General features: G+C 42.8%; 1 protein-coding gene across 1 annotated transcript; it reads right to left on the bottom strand.

Moving 5' to 3' along the window:
• Nucleotides 1–8362: 8362 nt before the first annotated feature.
• LOC124272080 (pyrimidodiazepine synthase-like) lies at nucleotides 8363–20743 on the bottom strand. The gene is given in 6 exon segments (XM_046707224.1): nucleotides 8363–10471; nucleotides 14970–15090; nucleotides 17447–17666; nucleotides 19418–19446; nucleotides 19448–19524; nucleotides 20553–20743. Coding segments are annotated over 6 exon segments (840 nt in total). The 5' UTR covers nucleotides 20707–20743; the 3' UTR covers nucleotides 8363–10232.
• Between the last annotated feature and the right edge of the window lie 3934 nt (nucleotides 20744–24677).

Genomic DNA, 24677 nt, shown 5'->3' with positions numbered 1-24677 from the left:
GCATACATTGTTGTGCTATTCAATAGAGATTTGTCTGGCACATGCATACAATACTGTGTTATTCAATAGAGAACTGGCTGGTCCATGCATACATTGTTGTGCTATTAAATAGAGAACTGGCTGGTATATGCATACATTGCTGTGTTTTTCAATAGAGAATAGGCTGGTCCATGCTTACATTGTTGGGTTATCCCATAGAGAATTGTTTGGTCCATGCATACATTGCTGTGTTATTCAATAGAGAATTGTCTGGTACATGCATACATTATTGTGCTATTAAATAGAGAACTGGCTGGTATATGCATACATTGCTGTGTTATTCAATAGAGAATAGGCTGGTATATGCATACATTGTGTGCATGCATACAGATAATACATGACGACATTTCTGTCTCTTGTCAGTCTACATTAAATATTGAAACTGCAAGGAGAAAAAACAAAATGACACGTGACTTTATAAGGGACCGTTCATAATGTATGGCTAGGGGGTGGGAGTGTGGGGTGTGTGTGATGATTTTAAGGTGGTGGTGGTGTGTGTGTGTGTGTGTGTGTGTGTGTGTGTGTGTGTGTTGTCACCCATTTTGTTCTGTGGAGGTAGGGTGTCATAAGTTTTGTACACATGTACTAGTGGGAGGGCGGGTCAGCAATTTTGTACGAAAACACATTATAAGAAATATGCTTAAAAAGACTAGGGGTGTGGGTGGGTAAGGATGTCATTGGTTTTATACTTGACATGCATGGGGTTATGAGTGTTTGTTAGAAGTTTGAACTATCACACATCTAGTCTATAAACATGTTGTCACGAAGAATACTGCAGTTATGATCAAAAGGAAATGATAACAGCATATTGTGTTACTCGGCCATGTAACCGTGTGTTATTCGGCCACGTGACGTGTCATCAGATAAACATTTTAGCACAGCATTGAATGGGCTAACGTGTGGTCTCTGAAAATATACATATTTCACAGAAACAACAAAAACTGTTTAAAATGAAAAGGAGCCCCAGTGAGATGGGAGATTCAGAACCTGAGGAAATCTAGACTTGCTTCATTTACAGCTTTAAAAAATAGCATTACAATCGGCCTGGGCGAAAAGGAATAATGTTGTTCGGGGATTGCGAGACAGGCTAAGGAATCATGAAAGTCTAATATTCTATCTATAAGCGCATTGATCTCATAAATTATAGCTGTATAAATCAGTTTACAGACTTGTAAACTCGAATTTACTCAATTCTTAAACCTATCTTTGGTAGCCATTCTTTTACTATGTACTGTTCACACAAGCTACCACGTTCCCCCTGGGCGGTCCATTAAGAAACCGATACGTTCAGCAATATTTCCAGAGGGTAAACTACAACCAATGACCATTGCAACATCGGGGTCAGCGCTAGAATTGAACAAAGGTCACTCCTTGTGCGTATACAATAAAATCGTCAGAAACTAATATTCCAACTGTGTCATGTATAATCGCTTCACAAACAAGTCATTAAACACAGTTTGATGGCTAAACGCTCCCCAGTGACGTAAACAAGTATACCGCGATCAGACATTGTTACTGGCCCTCGCTGCGGCTTGAAATGACAATACATTTACCACGATAAAGCGAGTACACGTAAGTGGTCACGTGACCCCCATTGAATGAAATTGACACTGGTGACGTGCGTAAGCCGATATGAATGACAGGCATTGGGAACTGAACAGGAGTAAACAACTCGAGATGCTCTCTGACGACGATGTTATTGTTGTTGTTGTCTCGCTGTTGGACAGCCGTGACTTGCATGTGTGATTAACGCGACGTGTATACATATTTGTGAATTATGACCCTGTCATTCTGCATATGCATGTACAGCAGGAATTTGTTCATCGTGAAAATATTTTAATCTCTCGTTTATGCAAATCCGAACTTATGTTGACGAGGCATCGTGGGAGACTGCACGACTGGGTCAACTTCGTGTCATAGGAAGTTACATACAAGTTCTTTTGGTGCGATTATTGAATCCCAATAAGTAGTAGTAAAAGACACAAACATCCGCAAGAAGAGATCTTTACTATGGCTTCACTGATCCCTTGTGCGGGGCGGTGGAGGTAGCCTAGAGGTTAAGGCGTTCGCTCGTCACGCCAAAAACCCGGGTTCGATTCCCCACGTTTGAAGCCCATTTCTGGTTCCCCAGCCGTGATATTGCTGGAATATTGCTACAAGCGGCGTAAAACTATACTCACTCACTGATCCCTTGTGCCTACTCGATCCTTAGGGTTATACGGGGGCGGCGGGATAGACTAATGGTTAAAGCGTCCGCTCGTCACGCTGAAGACCCGGGTTCGATTCCCCACATGGGTACAATGTGTGAAGCCCATTTCTGTTGTCCCCCGCCGTGATATTGCTGAATCATTGCTAAACGCGGCGTAAAACCATACTCACTCACGGGGGTGTGCAGTAGCATGGCGCTTTATTCTGAAAATCATCATGTATCATTTAAAAAATGGCGGCCCATGTATCATTTTGATAGAACCAAACAGCGGCATTTAAACTGAAAAAAGGCCCAAGGGAGATAGCCGTTACACCTCAAACCTAGACTTGCTTCATTGAGAGGGCGGATGGGCAAATACATCATGATAGCGTACATTATTTTAGTGAGTGAGTGAATAAGATTTTACGCCGTCAAATATCGAGTGAGTGAATAAGATTTTACGCCGTCAAATATCGCGACTTCTCTACTTTCAGAGGGCGTTTGGCCATTATTATCCCTTATTATACACATATAGGCGTCTTTGTTGGTTTACGTCGCCCCTAGCATTGTCTAACTGTATAAGTGCGGCCTGCAAATACGTCGGAGAAACCAGTGACTGTTATCATGGGCACAGTCGGAGTACCATGTACGGCAAGTCACCAAGTCACCCAGCCTACTACTGACTGAATGAGTGGAGTAGACTAGAACAAAAGTAAGTCCGAGGGAGAGTAAGAGGTGAAGAGTAAAATAATATGGTTTTATGCAGCTTTTAGCAATATTCCTGCAATAAGAGAGCGGGAAACACCAGAAATGGGCATCACACATTGTACCCATGTGGGGAATCGAACTCGGGTCTTCAGTGTGACGACACCCGTGAAGGTCCGGGTTAGAATGAACCTTCAGTAACCCATGCTTGTCGTAAGAGGCGACTAACGGGATCGGGTGGTCAGACTCGCTGGCTTGGTTGACACGTGTCATCGGTTTCCACTTGCGCCGATCGATGCTCATGCGGTTGATCACTGGGTTGTCTGGTCCAGACTCGATTATTTACAGACCGCCGCCATATAGTGCGGCTTAACATAAACTCATTCACTCACTCACTCAGTGTGACGAGCGAACGCTTTAACCACTAGGCTACCCCTCCGCCCAAGAGGTGAGGGAAACAACGTGGTAACCCCACCTCAAATATCGATTTGTTGTGACCTAAGTCTCATATGTTCCTTAAAGGATCAAACTTGACTTGTATCTTACGTTTGTTTGACATTACGGGTTGTTACATAGTCCGCATTTCCTAAAATAGTCGAACATTTTATTTCATAAGTGCTTAGTGAGATGTTTCCGTCCCTCGTGACACGCGGCAATAAATATGCATATTTTACTGCAGATAATTCCAGACTGACAGCGCACTAATGCAGTAACTGTATGACAAACACTTGAGTCAGGAACAAGGACAGTGTGTGTCCCCCATTCACCCCTTTAGATTGAAGAAATAACTCGTTTTGAATTGGCGCTGTGCAAATTGATCTCACAATATCAAAAGTAAGACCCGAGGGGAATAGAGGCAAGGGAAAGTAAGACCCGAGGGGAATAGAAGCAAAATGAAAGTAAGACCCGAAGGGAATAGAAGCAAGACAAAGTAAGACCCGAGGGGAATAGAGGCAAGGAAAAGTAAGACCCGAAGGGAATAGAGGCAAGGGAAAGTAAGACCCCAGGGGAATAGAGGCAAGGGAAAGTAAGACCCGAGGGAATACAGGTGGGGAAAGTAAGACCCCAGGGGAATAGAGGCAAGGGAAAGTAAGACCCGAGGGGAACAGAGGTGAGGGAAAGTAAGAAAGTAAGACCCGAAGGGAATAGAAGCAAGACAAAGTAAGACCTGAGGGGAATAGAGGCAAGGGAAAGTAAGACCTGAAGGGAATAGAGGCAAGGGGAAAGTAAGACCCCAGGGGAATAGAGGCAAGGGAAAGTAAGACCCGAGGGAATACAGGTGGGGAAAGTAAGACCCCAGGGGAATAGAGGCAAGGGAAAGTAAGACCCGAGGGGAACAGAGGTGAGGGAAAGTAAGACCCGAGGGGCATAGAGGCAAGGGAAAGTAAGACCCCAGGGGAATAGAAGCAAAGGGAAAGTAAGACCCGAGGGAATACAGGTGGGGAAAGTAAGACCCCAGGGGAATAGAGGCAAGGGAAAGTAAGACCCAAAGGGAATAGAGGCAAGGGAAAGTAAGACCCCAGGGGAATAGAGGCAAGGGAAAGTAAGACCCCAGGGGAATAGAGGCAAGGGAAAGTAAGATCCCAGGGGAATAGAGGCATGGGAAAGTAAGACCCGAGGGGAATAGAGGTGAGGGAAAGTAAGACCCGAGGGGCATAGAGGCAAGGGAAAGTAAGACCCGAGGGAATACAGGTGGGGAAAGTAGGACCCCAGGGGCATAGAGACAAGGGAAAGTAAGACCCGAGGGGAATAGAGGCAAGGAAAAGTAGGACCCCAGGGAATACAGGTGGGGAAAGTAGGACCCCAGGGGAATAGAGGCAAGGGAAAGTAAGACCCGAGGTAATACAGGTGGGGAAAGTAGGACCCCAGGGGAATAGAGGTGAGGGAAAGTAAGATCCGAGGGGAATAGAGGTAAGGGAAAGTAAGACCCGAGGGGAATAGAGGTAAGGGAAAGTAAGACCCGAGGGGAATAGAGGTAAGGGAAAGTAAGACCCGAGGGGAATAGAGGTGAGGGAAAGTAAGTGCCGAGGGGAATAGAGGCAAGGGAAAGTAAGACCCGAGGGGAATAGAGGTAAGGGGGAAAGTAAGACCCGAGGGAGTTGTGGTGAGGTGAAATTGGGTTTAACGTCGTGCTTGAGAATATTTCACTCATATGACGACATGAATGCGTGTGTATGTGTAGGTGCGGCTGCTTGTACTAGCTCAGACTGAAGCTGGTTTTATAGTGCTAACCCACTGAGATACCATGCCACAGTGAAGCATGAATACCCCACTAAGACACATTATACGGACCCCGAGCCGACCAGTCCTTGATGTACCCATTAATGCCGAGCGCCAGGCAGGGACCAACAAGTACCATATTTTAACGTCTTTTGGTATGACGCGGCCGGGGATCGAACCCGCGACCTTCCGCTCTCCGGGCGGAAAGACCCGAGGGAACACAGGTGGGGAAACTAAGAACCGATGGGAACAGAGGCAAGGGAAAGTAAGATCAGAAGGAATGCAGGCGAGGGAAAGTTAGATCCGAGGGAATACAGACGAGGGAAAGTAAGACCAGAAGGAATGCAGGCGAGGGAAAGTTAGATCCGAGGGAATACAGGCGAGGGAAAGTAAGACCAGAAGGAATGCAGGCGAGGGAAAGTTAGATCCGAGGGATAACAGGCGAGGGAAAGTAACACCAGAAGGAATGCAGGCGAGGGAAAGTAAGACCCGAGGGATAACAGGCGAGGGAAAGTAAGACCAGAAGGAATGCAGGCGAGGGAAAGTAAGACCAGAAGGAATGCAGGCGAGGGAAAGTAAGACCAGAGGGAATACAAGTGGGGAAAATAAGACCTTGCTCAAGATGCTATTCTCAGTTAAGTACCATAAAGAGTACTGATACAGCCATACTGATGGCCTTGGTTGATTTCGACAGGGATTGTGAAGCCCATTGCTGGCATCTCACCCAGTGATATTCCCTACATATTTTCAAAAGCGGCGTAAACAACGCCCAATCGGTCTCTTATGCATCTCCTGAATTAGAAACCGACATAAACAAATGTAGCAAAATGTAGAAAATGGAAAATGGTTAGTAAAGATTACTGACTTTGTTGTGCACTCATGTCCCAACAGAGCCAAGCATTTATGACAAAATGCTGCGGATGTAAGGAAGCAAATACCAGTATCGGCAAACAGTGTAATATGTTAGTATCCAGGTTTCAAAAGCTATGAAAAGAAAAAATAACTGTCATCGAGAATAGTTGATCTTGACAATAATGATCATTTGTATCGTTATATGATATCCCGTTAAACAGTAGATGACGTCACAGGACGTCTCTCGTGTCCGACTGTATCCCAAAGCAGACCCGTCGATAGAAATGTGGTGTTGGAGTGTAAAAGTGCACGGTTAGACATAGACTAAGGCTTAGTCTCTGAATATATATAATTTTGATAGTAACAAACAAGCCCATTTATATTGAAAAGGAGCCCCAGGGAGACCAGAGAACCTGAGGAAATCTAGACTTGCTTTATTTAGGGCTTTAGCACTGCGGAGAGGGCTTGGCAGTAGGGAAATTAATCTGGTTCAGGGACTGTGAGACAGACTAGGTTAGACACGACTCACGGGTGTTCACATTAATCTCATTAAACACAGATTAATCACCCAAAGATTCACTGGTCCATTTATCCAAGAGTGAAACTAGTGTTGTGTGAAATATTCTTATATTTCAATTTTGTGAAAACAATTTTTAATTATATTTTTTCACGTGGCGACTGTGAGTGAGTGAGTTGAGTTTAACGTCGCACTCAGCAATATTCCACCTATATGGTTGCGGTCTGTAAATAATCGAGTCTGGACCTGACAATCCAGTGATCAACAGCATGAGCATCGATCAACGAAGTCAGCGAGCCTGACCACTCGATCCCGTTAGTCGCTTCTTACGACAAGCATGTCTTAATGAAGATCAATTCTAAACCGGATCTTCAGGGGTCGTGACGGCTGTGAAGTAGTTGATGATGATTACTGTGTATTTTCAACATGCATATACTTGTTCTTTGGCTTTGAGAAAGCCAATAGTGGAGATTGATCGTAACGTATACCCTGGAGATTATCGAGGATGTGAGACAGCGTAATGGTTACAAATGAGTGTTCGTCGCGTGTGTAACATGGGTTCATTTAGAAAAACAGAAACAACGTGCCTATCATTATATTCCCCGCCGTGTTAAACATTCTTGCTTCGTCCAAACGGCTGTAGGCAACCCATGCGGCCAATCATGAATTATTTTATGTCCGATTCAAATGATAATTCGACTTTGATAGTCACGTTAGCATCAGATGAGTTAGTTCCCTTAGATACGTAGTAGTCGATTAAAGTTGAAATTACCATCTTCATCTGACACCAAACAAATTAATACTTTGTTTTATTTTGAAAAGCTAATGGACAAACTGTCAAATGTTTTCCTGACTTGGAACGTTTTTTCCCCGTGAGCAAATTTACAATTTGTTCAGCAGGTTTTGGAGTTGAGTCCTGGGTTTTGAGATATTAAGTCCTATGAAGGCTTCAGCAATATGGATATTTGGAGAAAATCATACCAACATAACTAGTGCATGAGTGAGTTTAACACCGCTTTTAGCAATATTCCAGCAATATCACGGGCGACACCAGAACCTGGGTCTTCGGTGTGACGAGCAAATGCTTTACCCACTATGCTACCCCACCAACAATTAAAAATGGCAGGCAGACATATAAAGTTGACTGCCACTTCAGATTATTAAAGGACGATAGCGTCTCTCTCATTTATTTTCAAATTCCAAGGCAGATACGTAACATGGTCCATAAAACGGTTTGTATATCCAATCCAACATGGATAAAATGGTATTACCTTACAATTAGTTGGTGTAATAAGAGGCGAACATATTGTAAAGTTGTACCCTTTTCCTTTCAAGAGGGATAAGTCTGCCAAATTTGTCCTGTATTTGCAACAATTGCCCCACATGAAACCGAGACATCATAACTGGTTATGGTTATTGTTTTATTATCCTACTGTGTAAACAATTATTTAGAAGTGTTATATTTTCAGTCACTGCCTTAGTCTTGCAATGGTACTCTTTCACAATATCTCAAACATTTAGCATGTGCAAGAAATAACTATCTATAATATCCAAATTTAATAATTTACGTTATCTTCTAAAACAGTATACACTAACAGTTTTACACCCCATTCAGCAATATTCCAGCAATATCAGGGTGGGGGACACTGGAAATGGGCTTCACACATTGTACCCATGTGGGGAAATGAACCCCGGACTTCAGCAAGATGAGCAAATGCTTTAACCACTAGGCTACCAACCCCCTGCCCCCCAGCCCTCCTCTCAATGAAAACCAACCAGTTAGCCCCTGTTAGTGAGACGTATAAAGGGACTAATACTCACCTGATTGATTCGAAACACTGTTTTAACTGTGATAACTTTATTCTTGCTGACAAGTCAAGGCCTTACAATCACAATCTGTACCCATAGTAATCATATGTCTCAAAACTATTTGTCATTGTATCAACTTCTGTATAAATACAGCAACAAGAAGAAGCAGAAATTCAACTACACATTAGAAACATGTTTCTAATCTTTTAAATATTCTCTGAGAATATGCAGCACTGGTAAGCTGTAAACATGTACTATGTCTTGCATCTATCATATGGCACATATAAGCATAATGTTTACAAGGGTCCAGCTATGAGGGGAATATGATATACATCACAAATACTGGGTAACGAAACAATTACAAGTAAGCTGCTGAAGAATTGGTCATTACTTTCGGTCAAACAATAACTAACTGGAGGATTTTATATAACAACCTAGCTACACAGTAATTCAGATAAAACATTAATGATTATCAACGCAATTATGGCACTTGGATAATACAGCTACAAACATCAGTTAGTAGTAATGCAAACATGAAAGTCAAACAATGTGTATTGTTGATGAATACAATCCCCAATTATAATAGATTTCAGATATAAATGGAATAATTAATGAAAATTATAAAGAATACAGGCAGTATATATAATTTGTATATTTTTGTAATTCAAAGAGAACATTAATTCTCCCAATATTATTACATACAAATTTCTGTAGCCAAATATGGCATAACATTGTATAACTTATGAAGAAACATTATAGTCACATTTTCTAAATAAATATCAATAAGCTACTTTGATTTGAATAAACTAAATGCCGGCTTTAGTTCCCCTAATGTTTCTTGTGTGGATAAATTCTAGCAATCCAGAAGTATGACGTAATTGTATATAGACTGACAAATAGTGGCGACGATCAAACTATGGATGCTTCATAACTGTCCCTGCCTGTTTAACAGAAGCTATTCAATTCTTTTCATCCATAATACATTATGTTCTAATTTTGAATGTAATAATGAATATATACTACTCAAACAAGTTAAAGAGCACCCACTACTGGACGGCTGATTGTTGTAATACCTACCAGTAATGACCAACTAGTCATATGAATAAGTCAGACAATCCATACTGTTTTCTGAGTAGTACATATGCAATAAGGTAGAGGGGTAGGTAAACAGTGCAACAACTTTCAATCACGCAGAGTACAAGTTACAATTCAAATACTAAAACAAATCACAGTGAATACTATCTTGGTATATGCAGCCTCAGCACTTGCATACATTGGCCCCTTGGTGAAGGCTAAGTTGACACCAGTGAATTACTGGGATATATACTGTATATTGTCTTCTGTGTGTGTGAATTTTACATATCCACTCATGGGAGAATATAAGAGTATACTGTCCTATGACGAATGTTTATTTCTGTGTTTACCAGAAATGCTCATATCAACATTATTCAAGGAAATATTAAAATATTACTACCTTGACAAATGAGGTAAGATCCTTTTTGCCTTAATCGTAATTTCCTGCTCAAAATATGCTTCCATTTTGTTTCTACATATCATTCTGTCATTTGTTCATTCTTGACATGTAATAAAAATCTGAGTAAGATGAAATATTTGTAATTTGATCATTAATATGCAACAAACAGAAAGTAAAATAATAAAGATTCTAAAATGAATTTACGTCCCTGATTGCTCTACTTGTGATAAAAGATAAAATCACAACCCCCTACAATTCTGTTTTACAAATAACCAATTTATCCTGCTTTGCATGGGACAGATTAGGCAGTTATTTCTTCTCTGATATCACTAACTGACACCTGACCATAGAGAAAATTTCAAAAAACCATGCACTAAAACAAAAGCAGCCTTGGGTTCAGTCAACGTTCAGAGTTTTGCCTGACCTAGTCATAAACCAAAGTCGTAGTCTGGGGCACCTGCTTTGAAGGACGCATAGAATCTCAAATGTGACTCTGCATCAAACATGGTGGCCTTGACTGCTGGAAGTTCATACATTCTCTTTTGCCAGGCTGCGAGGTTTGGGAAGTTGTTTTCAGTGATGGCATACTTTGGCGCCACTTTCTCCACGACTCCATCTCTTTCAAACCATGGCCACAGAGTGAAGTCCACCATGCACGGGGTGGCACCTGGTTTGGAGGAAAGAGTGCATGAATGACACAATGAATATGTTTCATATTTTACCTACACATAAACTGAAAGATTCACAATCATGGGATTCAGGTGGTCTCCAACAGTTTGTCCATGACAGGTCATGGCTAAGTGTTGATCTGTGTCATGGGGGGAGTTGCTCTGTGTCAGGTCACAGGGTGAGTTGATCTGTGTGAGGTCACAGGGAGAGTTGATCTCGGTCAGGTCACAGGGTGAGTTGATCTCGGTCAGGTCACAGGGTGAGTTGATCTGTGTCAGGTCACAGGGAGAGTTGATCTCGATCAGGTCAAAGGGGGAGTTGATCTCGGTCAGGTCACAGGGGTAGTTGATCTGTGTCAGGTCACAGGGTGAGTTGATCTGTGTCAGGTCACAGGGACAGTTGATCTGTGTCAGGTCACAGGGACAGTTGATCTCCGTCAGGTCAAAGGGACAGTTGATTTCATGTCACAGGGACAGTTGATCTGTGTCAGGTTACAGGGAGAGTTGATCTGTGTGAGGCCACAGGGAGAGTTGATCTTGGTCAGGTCACAGGGAGAGTTGATCGGTGTCAGGTCACAGGGACAGTTGATCTCCGTCAGGTCAAAGGGACAGTTGATCTCACTCAGGTCACAGGGACAGTTGATCTCATGTCACAGGGACAGTTGATCTCCGTCAGGTTACAGGGAGAGTTGATCTGTGTCAGGTCAAAGGGACAGTTGATCTCAGTCAGGTCACAGTGAGAGATGATCTGTGTGTCAAGTGACAGGGAGAGTTGATCTCAGTCAGGTCACAGGGAGAGTTGATCTCAGTCAGGTCACAGGGAGAGTTAATCTCACTCAGGTCACAGGGACAGTTGATCTCATGTCACAGGGACAGTTGATCTCCGTCAGGTTACAGGGAGAGTTGATCTGTGTGAGGTCACAGGGAGAGTTGATCTCGGTCAGGTCACAGGGTGAGTTGATCTCGGTCAGGTCACAGGGAGAGTTGATCTGTGTCAGGTCACAGGGAGAGTTGATCTCCGTCAGGTCAAAGGGACAGTTGATCTCATGTCACAGGGAGAGTTGATCTCCGTCAGGTTACAGGGAGAGTTGATCTGTGTCAGGTCACAGGGACAGTTGATCTCCGTCAGGTCAAAGGGACAGTTGATCTCATGTCACAGGGACAGTTGATCTCCGTCAGGTTACAGGGAGAGTTGATCTGAGTGAGGTCACAGGGAGAGTTGATCTCGGTCAGGTCACAGGGTGAGTTGATCTCGGTCAGGTCACAGGGAGAGTTGATCTGTGTCAGGTCACAGGGAGAGTTGATCTCAGTCAGATCACAGGGTGAGTTGATCTGTGTCAGGTCACAGGGACAGTTGATCTCCGTCAGGTCAAAGGGACAGTTGATCTCGTCAGGTCAAAGGGACAGTTGATCTCTCTCAGGTCACAGGGACAGTTGATCTCATGTCACAGGGACAGTTGATCTCCGTCAGGTTACAGGGAGAGTTGATCTGTGTCAGGTCAAAGGGACAGTTGATCTCAGTCAGGTCACAGTGAGAGATGATCTGTGTGTCAAGTGACAGGGAGAGTTGATCTCAGTCAGGTCATAGGGAGAGTTGATCTCAGTCAGGTCACAGGGACAGTTGATCTCACTCAGGTCACAGGGACAGTTGATCTCATGTCACAGGGACAGTTGATCTCCGTCAGGTTACAGGGTAAGTTGATCTCAGTCAGGTCACAGGGAGAGTTGATCAGTGTCAGGTCACAGGGAGAGTTGATCTCTGTCAGGTCACAGGGAGAGTTGATCTCAGTCAGGTCACAGGGAGAGTTGATCTCAGTCAGGTCACAGGGAGAGTTGATCTCCATCATGTTATAAGGAGAGTTGATCAGTGTCAGGTCACAGGGAGAGTTGATCGCAGTCAGGTCACAGGAGAGTTGATGTCAGTCAGGTCACAGGGAGAGTTGATCTCATGTCACAGGGACAGTTGATCTCCGTCAGGTTACAGGGAGAGTTGATCTGAGTGAGGTCACAGGGAGAGTTGATCTCGGTCAGGTCACAGGGTGAGTTGATCTCGGTCAGGTCACAGGGAGAGTTGATCTGTGTCAGGTCACAGGGAGAGTTGATCTCAGTCAGATCACAGGGTGAGTTGATCTCAGTCAGGTCACAGGGAGAGTTGATCTCAGTCAGGTCACAGGGAGAGTTAATCTCACTCAGGTCACAGGGACAGTTGATCTCATGTCACAGGGACAGTTGATCTCCGTCAGGTTACAGGGAGAGTTGAGCTGTGTGAGGTCACAGGGAGAGTTGATCTCGGTCAGGTCACAGGGTGAGTTGATCTCGGTCAGGTCACAGGGAGAGTTGATCTGTGTCAGGTCACAGGGAGAGTTGATCTCCGTCAGGTCAAAGGGACAGTTGATCTCATGTCACAGGGAGAGTTGATCTCCGTCAGGTTACAGGGAGAGTTGATCTGTGTCAGGTCACAGGGACAGTTGATCTCCGTCAGGTCAAAGGGACAGTTGATCTCATGTCACAGGGACAGTTGATCTCCGTCAGGTTACAGGGAGAGTTGATCTGAGTGAGGTCACAGGGAGAGTTGATCTCGGTCAGGTCACAGGGTGAGTTGATCTCGGTCAGGTCACAGGGAGAGTTGATCTGTGTCAGGTCACAGGGAGAGTTGATCTCAGTCAGATCACAGGGTGAGTTGATCTGTGTCAGGTCACAGGGACAGTTGATCTCCGTCAGGTCAAAGGGACAGTTGATCTCCGTCAGGTCAAAGGGACAGTTGATCTCTCTCAGGTCACAGGGACAGTTGATCTCATGTCACAGGGACAGTTGATCTCCGTCAGGTTACAGGGAGAGTTGATCTGTGTCAGGTCAAAGGGACAGTTGATCTCAGTCAGGTCACAGTGAGAGATGATCTGTGTGTCAAGTGACAGGGAGAGTTGATCTCAGTCAGGTCATAGGGAGAGTTGATCTCAGTCAGGTCACAGGGACAGTTGATCTCACTCAGGTCACAGGGACAGTTGATCTCATGTCACAGGGACAGCTGATCTCCGTCAGGTTACAGGGTAAGTTGATCTCAGTCAGGTCACAGGGAGAGTTGATCAGTGTCAGGTCACAGGGAGAGTTGATCTCTGTCAGGTCACAGGGAGAGTTGATCTCAGTCAGGTCACAGGGAGAGTTGATCTCCATCATGTTATAAGGAGAGTTGATCAGTGTCAGGTCACAGGGAGAGTTGATCGCAGTCAGGTCACAGGAGAGTTGATGTCAGTCAGGTCACAGGGAGAGTTGATCTCATGTCACAGGGACAGTTGATCTCCGTCAGGTTACAGGGAGAGTTGATCTGAGTGAGGTCACAGGGAGAGTTGATCTCGGTCAGGTCACAGGGTGAGTTGATCTCGGTCAGGTCACAGGGAGAGTTGATCTGTGTCAGGTCACAGGGAGAGTTGATCTCAGTCAGATCACAGGGTGAGTTGATCTCAGTCAGGTCACAGGGACAGTTGATCTCCGTCAGGTCAAAGGGACAGTTGATCTCCGTCAGGTCAAAGGGACAGTTGATCTCTCTCAGGTCACAGGGACAGTTGATCTCATGTCACAGGGACAGTTGATCTCCGTCAGGTTACAGGGAGAGTTGATCTGTGTCAGGTCAAAGGGACAGTTGATCTCAGTCAGGTCACAGTGAGAGATGATCTGTGTGTCAAGTGACAGGGAGAGTTGATCTCAGTCAGGTCATAGGGAGAGTTGATCTCAGTCAGGTCACAGGGACAGTTGATCTCACTCAGGTCACAGGGACAGTTGATCTCATGTCACAGGGACAGTTGATCTCCGTCAGGTTACAGGGTAAGTTGATCTCAGTCAGGTCACAGGGAGAGTTGATCAGTGTCAGGTCACAGGGAGAGTTGATCTCTGTCAGGTCACAGGGAGAGTTGATCTCAGTCAGGTCACAGGGAGAGTTGATCTCCATCATGTTATAAGGAGAGTTGATCAGTGTCAGGTCACAGGGAGAGTTGATCTCAGTCAGGTCACAGGAGAGTTGATGTCAGTCAGGTCACAGGGAGAGTTGATCTGTGTCAGGTCAAAGGGAGAGTTTTCTCAGTCAGGTCACAGGGAGAGTTGATCTCAGTCAGGTCACAGGGTGAGTTGATCTGTGTCAGGTCACAGGGTGAGTTGATCTGTGTCAAGTTACAAGGAGAGTTGATCAGTGTCAGGTCACAGGGAGAGTTGATCTCAGTCAGGTCACAGGGAGAGTTGATTTGTGTCAGGTTACAGGGAGAGTTGATCTGTGTCAAGTTACAAGGAGAGTTGATCTGTGTCAGGTCACAGGGAGAGTTGATCTCAGTCAGGTCACAGGGAGAGTTTTCTCTGTCCGGTCACAGGGTGAGTTGAGATTTGTCAGGTGACAGAGATTGTTGATCTCAGTCAGGTAACAGGGAGAGTTAATCTCAGGTCAGTAATAGGGAGGGTTGAGGTATCAGAAGAGAACTGATTGTAGATCTCATCAGCATATCTTATTCTCACCTCCAAAGAACTCGCCTCGCTCTCCAAGGGCAGCTTCATAACGTCTTAAACTTTTGAAGTAATTCTCCCCTGCCTCATCGCTGCCTCCTGACGACAGTAACTTGTAAAAGCTAGTTACAACCTGCAACACAAACAAGCACCTGTACTAGGCAGTCAGCACCTGTACCAAGTACAACCAAGCCCACCTGAAACAACAAAAGTCACTAATTCCACAACAATTTTCAAGTTCTGTGAAAAAGAAGATGTGTATTGAAAATCATCTCCAACATCCTGATTGTGGATCAAAATGCATCTAAAAGTATTCATTTGGTCAACATACTTTGAAAAACATTGTCATTGTAGGTAATAATACATTTAATAAGTCGCTGACAAGTAACATATTCTTGCAAAATCATGCACATGGTGAGTGCCTCCATAAACACAAGAGTTGAGGGTAACTAAGGAGTATACCTCCATAAACACAAGAGTTGAGGGTAACTAAGGAGTAAACCTCCATAAACACAAGAGTTGAGGGTAACTAAGGAGTAAACCTCCATAAACACAAGAGTTGAGGGTAACTAAGGAGTATACCTCCATAAACACAAGAGTTGAGGGGAGTATACCAGTACCTCCATAAACACAAGAGTTGAGGGTAACTAAGGAGTAAACCTCCATAAAGGCAAGAGTTGAGGGTAACTAAGGAGTATACCTCCATAAACACAAGAGTTGAGGGGAGTATACCAGTACCTCCATAAACACAAGAGTTGAGGGTAACTAAGGAGTAAACCTCCATAAACACAAGAGTTGTGGGTAACTAAGGAGTAAACCTCCATAAACACAAGAGTTGAGGGTAACTAAAGAGTAAACCTCCATAAAGGCAAGAGTTGAGGGTAACTAAGGAGTATACCTCCATAAACACAAGAGTTGAGGGGAGTATACCAGTACCTCCATAAACACAAGAGTTGAGGGTAACTAAGGAGTAAACCTCCATAAACACAAGAGTTGTGGGTAACTAAGGAGTAAACCTCCATAAACACAAGAGTTGAGGGTAACTAAGGAGTAAACCTCCATAAAGGCAAGAGTTGAGGGTAACTAAGGAGTAAACCTCCATAAAGGCAAGAGTTGAGGGTAACTAAGGAGTAAACCTCCATAAACACAAGAGTTGAGGGTAACTAAGGAGTAAACCTCCATAAAGGCAAGAGTTGAGGGTAACTAAGGAGTATACCCCCATAAACACAAGAGTTGAGGGGAGTATACCAGTACCTCCATAAACACAAGAGTTGAGGGTAACTAAGGAGTAAACCTCCATAAACACAAGAGTTGTGGGTAACTAAGGAGTATACCTCCATAAACACAAGAGTTGAGGGGAGTATACTGGTACCTCCATAAACACAAGAGTTGAGGGTAACTAATGAGTAAATGTTCATAAATGGAAGAGTTGAGAACTTGGATTTGCCGGCCTCTGCTATTGACCATGGGGATGCTACTGATCATGATCTGGATGAGGCAAGTGGATAGAATAAGGACACAGCCTATGTGGTATGGTATGTGGTAGCTGAATCTAGAAAATAAAATCCCATCTAGGAGGACCTATATGGACTGTGCTATGTCAACCGTCCTAAGTAATCCTGATTAGCATCCATCAGACCGTAGTGCTACCACTGTCGTAAGTCTATGTTGAAGTATGGGAGTTCCAATCGTCTTAGGGCTACGATCGCTTTGAGGAACGGTGCCCAGAGCATTAATGTCAATGATCCTTGGTGCTGTGGCTAGGGATAATAAGAAGACTATCCTTAAAGCCATCTTATCCAAGCTCTGATTCTGAAGAGACTCATATTCCTCTGAAGACAAATGCTGTAACACCAAGCTTAGATCCGATTCTAGTGGTTGGAATTTTTCAGACTGATCATAGAGTTTGTAGGTTTGGACAAAGAACAATCGTTGAAAACCTTCCATCTATTGTCATAAAATGGTGATGGATGTGTAATAAGGAGCTATGATAGACTGTGCCACTTCCCTTGAGAAGCCCTCAGTTTGTGGTTGAGGAAATGCCAAATGGCAGGACCCAACAGAGGTAGTGTGGACATTTAAAAGTGAACTGGATAGAATGCCGCTACTCTGACTGTATCTGGACATGGAGATGAGAGTCTTTCAGGTCCAAACTTGCCACTGGTCCTGGTTGATCTTTCATGAGTTCACAAGTGAGTGAGTGAGTGACTATGGTTTTATGCTACCTTTAGCAATATTCCAGCAATATCACGACATGGACTACCAGAAATAGGTTTGTGTTCAAGGAGTGTGATGAAGAATGTCTGTAAGGTTAACTCTTTCAGAGATGAAGTGGTGGCTGGGCGAGTGCCTTACAGGCCATTTATAGAGCAACTGTGTGAATCCCATGATAATTCAGTGATGATACAGCAGTAAATTTCCCTGCTTTGCATTGTGGCATTACTTTCAGTAGATCAGGGTTTGGACGAGTCACAAACTGTAATATTTACCTGTGAGGAGGTGTCTGACAGAATCCTATCCCTTGCCCTCTGGTAGGGATCCTGAGGGTAGAGAGGAATGTCTGGGTAGACTTGGTCCAGGTAGTCATCACAGACTAGCGACTCGTACACCACCTGGTCACCCTTCTCCAGCACCGGCACCAGGCCGATGGGATTTCGCTCCAGAAACCAGTCTGGCTTTTTCTTCAAGTCCACGTTAATTGTCTCGTACCTGCAAACAATGACACATGCATCATCAGCTACACAGGCATGCACCACCAACAATACTAAATGGTTTATTCTGTGGTGTATGATGTAAAACTGCCAGTGGCTGTTGTCAGTGGCTGGAGTTTACTGACTCAACAATATTACAAAACTTCTTCTTAAGGGTACGTTGTTTCATGTTGTCTGTGCCATTGCCAATGAGTATGCTTAATGTTGTCAGTAGGTCAGTGTTTTAGTTGTTTAAGTGGGACTACTAAATGTTACCACTGACGCAGCTGCTGTGTTCACTATTGTTGTCAGTGCCTTACTAGGAATGTTTCCTGTTTTCAGTGAATTATTGGGAATGTTTACCGTTGTCAGTGCCTTAGTGGCAGTAAGAGCTCCTGATAAGATTTAGCTCATGTGCGTACTGTACCCACTGTATTTTTTTGGAGTGGGTATTATGAATGTTGAGTGGTTATTTCATTTTCCGTTACGCACTGCTTTCAAATATGTGAGTATTTCAGTCATTTTACGCACCTAAGTATTATGTCATTGAGTAAGTTTACTAAGCAGGTATGTTCTGAGTTATGTCATACCTAATCAAAACCAACTTAAATATAATGGAAATGATTTCATAAAAAATCACTCATCCTGTACTGACAGTACAACACTTATCCTATACTAACAGTACGACTTGATAGCAATCGATGTATTTTTCATTACGCAAGCGATTTCTATAAATATATTCCGTACACATTTGTTTTAAACTTTTTGCGTATCTAACATTTTCAATGCGTAATTGGAAATTTTCTATGCGAATTTTACCCGGATACGCAGCTTATCTGGGCCTCTGGCAGTGTTTACTGATGTGAGTGCCTTAGTGGCAATGTTTACTGTTGTCAGTGCCTTAGTGGTAATGTTTACTGATGTCAGTGCCTTAGTGGTAATGTTTACTGATGTCAGTGCCTTAGTGGCAATGTTTACTGTTGTCAGTGCCTTAGTGGCAATGTTTACCTTTGTCAGGGCCTTAGTGGCAAATGTTTACTGTTGTCAGTGCCTTAGTGGTAATGTTTACTGTTGTCAGTGCCTTAGTGGCAATGTTTACTGCTGTCAGTGCCTTAGTGGCAGTGTTTACTGTTGTCAGTGCCTTAGTGGCAATGTTTACCTTTGTCAGGGCCTTAGTGGCAATGTTTACTTTGTCAGGGCCTTACTGGCAATGTTTACTGTTGTCAGTGCCTTAGTGGCAATGTTTACTGTTGTCAGTGCCTTAGTGGCAATGTTTACTTCTGTCAGTGCCTTAGTGGCAGTGTTTACTGTTGTCAGTGCCTTAGTGGCAATGTTTACTGTTGTCAGTGCCTTACTGGCAATGTTTACTGTTGTCAGTGCCTTACTGGCAATGTTTACTGTGGTTTTTTTTGGGGGTTGGTTGGTTTTATTTTCCATATTTCATGTACTGGCAAACATGTATAGATAAGTTTCATAATAATACAATGTTATATGTTTACTGTTGTCAGTGCCTTAGTGGCAATGTTTACTGTTGTCAGAGCCTTACTGGCAATGTTTACTGTTGTCAGTGCCCTTACTGGCAATGTTTACTGTTGTCAGTGCCTTACTGGCAGTGTTTACTGTTGTCAGTGCCTTAGTGGCAGTAATGTTTACTGTTGTCAGTCCTTAGTGGCAATGTTTACTGTTGTCAGTGCCTTGGTGGAAATGTTTACTGTTGTCAGTGTTTCAGTGGAATAAATGGGGAATGTTTTAGCTGGCGTTTCCACTCACGGTATCTTCTTGTGCTCCAGCACTAGACGGGGTCCTCTGGGCATATGGACAGAATCTCATGCTGTAGATCCTCAGCGTCCCTGGAGACAGGCTAGGGTAGGGAGACCCTGGGGACAAAGACATGGCACTTTGTTTAATACCCACGAGACAGTCAAATTGGTAATGGTTCAGCTGTGTCATGAATCAGAAACATGTATAATTCAACACTACTGTGATACAACTCCTAATGTGAAATTCGAAAGCCAATAGGCAGAATTTCCCTATCAGTGTTACTGCTACAGATGTTCATGTTCATGTATTTTCATTATGGAGAAATTTTGCAATATATTTTATTGAGAAACAAATCATCTGGCCCCAGTCATAGTAGCGAATCAAACCCTTCAGAGTAACAATCACTGCAACAGCTTGTGTGTGACTACAGTAAAATTTATGAGACTCCAGTACATTACAATGACTCAGCAAACATTAATGACCTGATATGAGTAGACTTTACATGTAAAATGAAAAAAATTCAATGCTGAGGATTGTAATCACAGTACAACCAAGATATTGAAGTGTTTACCTTGGTCAAACTGAAAATTAATGAGCATATATTTCAGACAGATTTGTTGAATTGAGATATTCAACCTAGTTTTGTAGGTACGCACTCTACCATAAATGTATACAACTAATGAAAGTTCACATAACAGAACGGCAAAACATTCACTTGAAGGACAGCAATTCGTGGACGAAGTTTAAAATGAAAAATACATTTGGTTTCCCGACACATCCACAAAACCAGAATTTTGTGTAATTAACATGACAGACATCATATACCAAAGGGTAAGAGTTCCTCCCGTTCCTCCACATCCCAAATAGTATTTATAAATTAATATATTCTAAAATTATAAACAAAACTTAACACAACAATTACTAGAGGACTAACAAAAATGACTAAACGTCCAAAATTTAAGTTAGGGTCAGGGTTATTTTTAGGGTCAGGTTTAGAGTTGGGTTTAGGGTTGGGGGAACGGAGGGAACTCCTAGCAAAGACATGAAAGGGGCTGACAGTGACAGTCTGTGTCCTAGAAACTTGGTGAAAGTAGTTGACACTGAACTGAACACACTTCGCCCGGCGTCGTGGAAATAATCTTACCTTTGGAGTGTGACTTGAGGGACATGGCGTAGCTAGAACACTTGGCAAGTCGGGCACCAGCAACTTGAATGTTGTCACAACTTCTGAACTGTGAAATGGGCGTAAACAATGTGTGCACTTTCGACGTTCCTGTGATTAGTCGAGTGCAGAGCATTGAATCGAAGATTACTGCCTCCGTAACTACTCGTGTCAAATATGGTTCTACGTCCCGTTTGCGCTGCGAATGTAATGTAAATAGAGCTAGAGCCCAGTCTCAACATCGATTCATCTCGTGTGTGTCCGTAAAGACGTCCGGAAACACGCGAGGATTCTCGCCTCTCTTGTACCTGCACTCAGGGATGACTTAGCATTTCACGACTGCCACATGATCATTTGCAAAACACGTGACGGAACCTTTTTCTGTTTGTTAAACTCATTAAACTGATGCGCTTTTTCTGAAATCTGAACCGACTCGCCTAATGCAAGCATTTCGATATGTTCTCTATATTGTTTTGCGTTATTATATACAGCAAGTTCGATTGTGGACTCGGGACAGGCGAGCTTGTGTAAACTACACCTGTACCGATAGCCTTGATATTACTGGAATATTGCTCAAAGCGGCGTAAAACCATTCTCATTCACTCTAAACAGGGAGACTATGTTGTAGATTATCCCTGCTCGATCTGAACAACACTGTGCCGATACTGTTGTATGAACATTTAGCGGACTAAACACACTCTCCAACTATATGGGTGAAATTTAATCCTCCATATATCTACCTGTCACTCGGCTAGAAATGTTAACCGGCCATACCTGTTGAGTGAGTTGAGGTTAACCGAGCTTTCAACTGTGTTCCAGCTATAGCAGAATGGCCCGTCGGCTTGACGAGGAAGGGAATTTCGAATGTGCAAGGGTGACGACTTGATGAAAAACGATGCCGCAGTTGGAACGATTATTTTCCCGTTTGGTTGGTTGGTCGTTGTTTAACGCCGCACCCGGAAATATTCCAGCTACATAGCGGCGGTCTGTAAATAATCGAGTCTGGACCAGACAATCCAGTGATCAATTCAATCTACGAAATTACGATGACATGTGTGTACCGAGTCAGCGAGCCTGACCACTCGATCCCGTTAGTCGCTTCTTATATATTACGACAAGCATGGGTTAATGAAGACCAATTCTAATCCGGATCTTCACGAGTCTTTTTTCGTTTGGACGTCAGACGATACCATTGGCATTTATTACTCGTGAGTGAGTGAGGGAGTATGGTTTTATGCCACCTTTAGCAATAAGTCACGGCAAAGTACAGAAACAATGTACTTCAAACTTTGCACGCCTTTTTGGAATCGAACCAGGTCTTCGGCGTGACCATTCAACGCTTTATCAACAAGACTCCATTACATAGTCCTAAGCGTGCATGAATACCAGACCAGTCTCTATCAGGACAATTTATAAAACAATAAAAGTATATGTTCGGAAGTGTCCCCAAAAATCTGTCGTATGGGATGGAAGTGTATAACGGTTGAAAAATGAAATGTTTTGACATAATCAAACACGATTCTGCTCTCAGATTGCAAAACCATATTGTTTACAACTGAAAGTTGAACTTAGCTCAGGAGGGTTGTTTTTATCTCGGTTATCGAGCTGTCACGACGACGTCTATAACGCCTCATATATTATCTATGCTGTAGTTCACTATGTAACCCCGGAATGTTCACCCCGTAGTCTACTTAAGCTGATAAGCCTATTTGTTGTGTATATTAACTATATTGGCCGCCTCCGTGGTGTAGTGATTAGAACGTCCGCCCGGAGAGCGGAAGGTCGCGGGTTCGATCCCCGACCGCGTCATACCAAAAGACGTTAAAGTATGGTACTTGTTGGTCCCTGCCTGGCGCTCGGCATTAATGGGTACAACAAGGACTGGTCGGCTCGGAGTCAGTATAATGTGTCTGAGTGGGGTATTCATGCTTCACTGAGCTAGCACTATGAAACCAGCTTAAGTCTGGGCTAGTACAAGCAGCTGCACATACACATACACACGCATGCACGTCGTCATATGAGCGAAATATTCTCAGGCACGACATTAAACCCAATTTCACCTCACCTCACCTATTAACTATATTGCTGGAAGCAACGTGCACTGCTTCTGTAGTTGTAGTTATACAGTTCGTCTTGAACGATTTCTTTTAAAAAACAAATATACATTTTTGATAACTGAAGGAATTGTTGATGACATCAGCTGGTATAATTTTTTTATCCATGAAAGGGTTACTATAATAATAATTTTTTTATCCATGAAAGGGTTACTATAATAATAAGGCTGTAAACATTTCTCTGCTCCAAGAGGATGTTAAACTCGTCGTCAAGGGAACGTGAATTACAAGTTGTGCACAAAAACATTTGGAGATCATAATGTGCTTTTGACCGTTTATACTGAACTGTCAACTTATGTGATGCGCATTTACTATTTATGCTTGACGTTTTGTTAAAATGAAACGTGTCAAACCAGCGAAAGCTTGTCGTGCGGTTAGAAATGATCTTCAGAAACCCATGTTTGTGATAAGATTCATCTGTGGTGATCATGACAAGTATAGAAGCACTCGTAAAATACGCCACATTTAGCCTTTTTGAAAGACGCTGTTGTAATGACCCCAGCAGTACATAGGTAATGCACTTGAGGCAAAAAGTCGCCCGAGCTAGTAAATGCATATTTAATTTTATATACATCAACATGCATTTATGTACAAATTGATTCTAAACAAATTGAATTAAATTTTAAACGAATCAAATGCCTCTCCACGCTTCAGTTAAATATTTCCTTGTGAAAGTAAAGTTTGCATAGCGGCGCCTGAAGATGTTTGAAGAAAAACGGTAAAAAGTCCACTGTAAAGAGTTGTAAAATGATAGTGATTTAAATGAATATACATACATTTATGCCAAACATAAATATAAAAACCGTATTCATTTAAGCTCATTTGAGTAATGGCATGTGAATGGAATTTAGAAGTGATACACATAAGGAAGAGAGTTTTTATGGATGTCAACTTCTTTCGGAGTATATCGTTACTCCTTCATCAGGTGAGTCATGAAGGAGTAAGGATATATAGTCCGAAACGTTGTGTTCCTCATAATAATGAAGTTGACATTCATAAAACTCTATTCCGCACATTATCGTGGAGTCCGTGTACCCTCAGACTATGTTCCCATGTCTAAAACTGGTTAAATGGCCATCCCTGATGAGTGAGTGAGTGAGTGAGTTCAACGCCGTTTTTAAGAGTATTTAAATTATTTCACGATGTGTCATTTTCATGTAGAAGGTAATCTTAAAAGGATGGAGGTCGTAGACAGACATTTATCGTCTCTGATTCAAACCCTGAGCTTGTGCGATATACACGTGGCTGAACCCCATTTAACCTCTCCTTTTTGTTTTCGCTGCCACGACAATTCCCTATCGATTCCTTCTACTTATGAACGATACATCTAGAATAACCTTTTGTCTCTGTTTGTCAAGTCTGATACTTACATTGACACAGTCTGATTTCGTCGTCAGTGTAAGTACATTTTGCATGTTGCCTATGCATGTCCCGTCTTACGTGGTGTTTCTTTCGATATCAGGTTAAACTTTCATATTTCCTAAACTGGAACTCTACCTCTACCAACTCCACTCTAATCTGAAACACAAGACAAGACAAGACAAGACAAGACACGATATTTATTGCATAGTATTACATGAAAGAACACTGGCAATATTCTATAAACTACAAACATAAAAACAGTAGGTACAAAGATATAGAAATACACAGATACATTTCAACATATAAATGATGTACATTATAACAATTTCACAAATCATAAGTATAGTATAATGACATGGAAACAATAAGAGGAGACTATCGTAATACACAGAATTCATTTAAACTTGTAAATATGATGACATATTTTGGAAATTGTTTCTAGGCTTCTGTTTGTGACAGTTGTTATGAATTGTTCATTTATGCAAAGTGTAGGGAATTCTTGATCATGATTAAGGATTGTTTGTGGAAGTGATTCTCTTTGTTTGATATACTCTATACAGGATATTACATGGTGTTGCTCATCGTCTAAGGCATTACACATTTCATAGAGACGATGTTCTAATGGGGTTGC

Source organism: Haliotis rubra, unplaced genomic scaffold, assembly GCF_003918875.1.
Source record: "Haliotis rubra isolate DU_JTF1 unplaced genomic scaffold, ASM391887v1 Scf103, whole genome shotgun sequence".
Classification (NCBI taxonomy): domain Eukaryota; kingdom Metazoa; phylum Mollusca; class Gastropoda; order Lepetellida; family Haliotidae; genus Haliotis; species Haliotis rubra.
The sequence above is the reverse complement of the archived record's forward strand: the minus strand, read 5'-3'. Positions and strand labels throughout refer to the sequence as shown.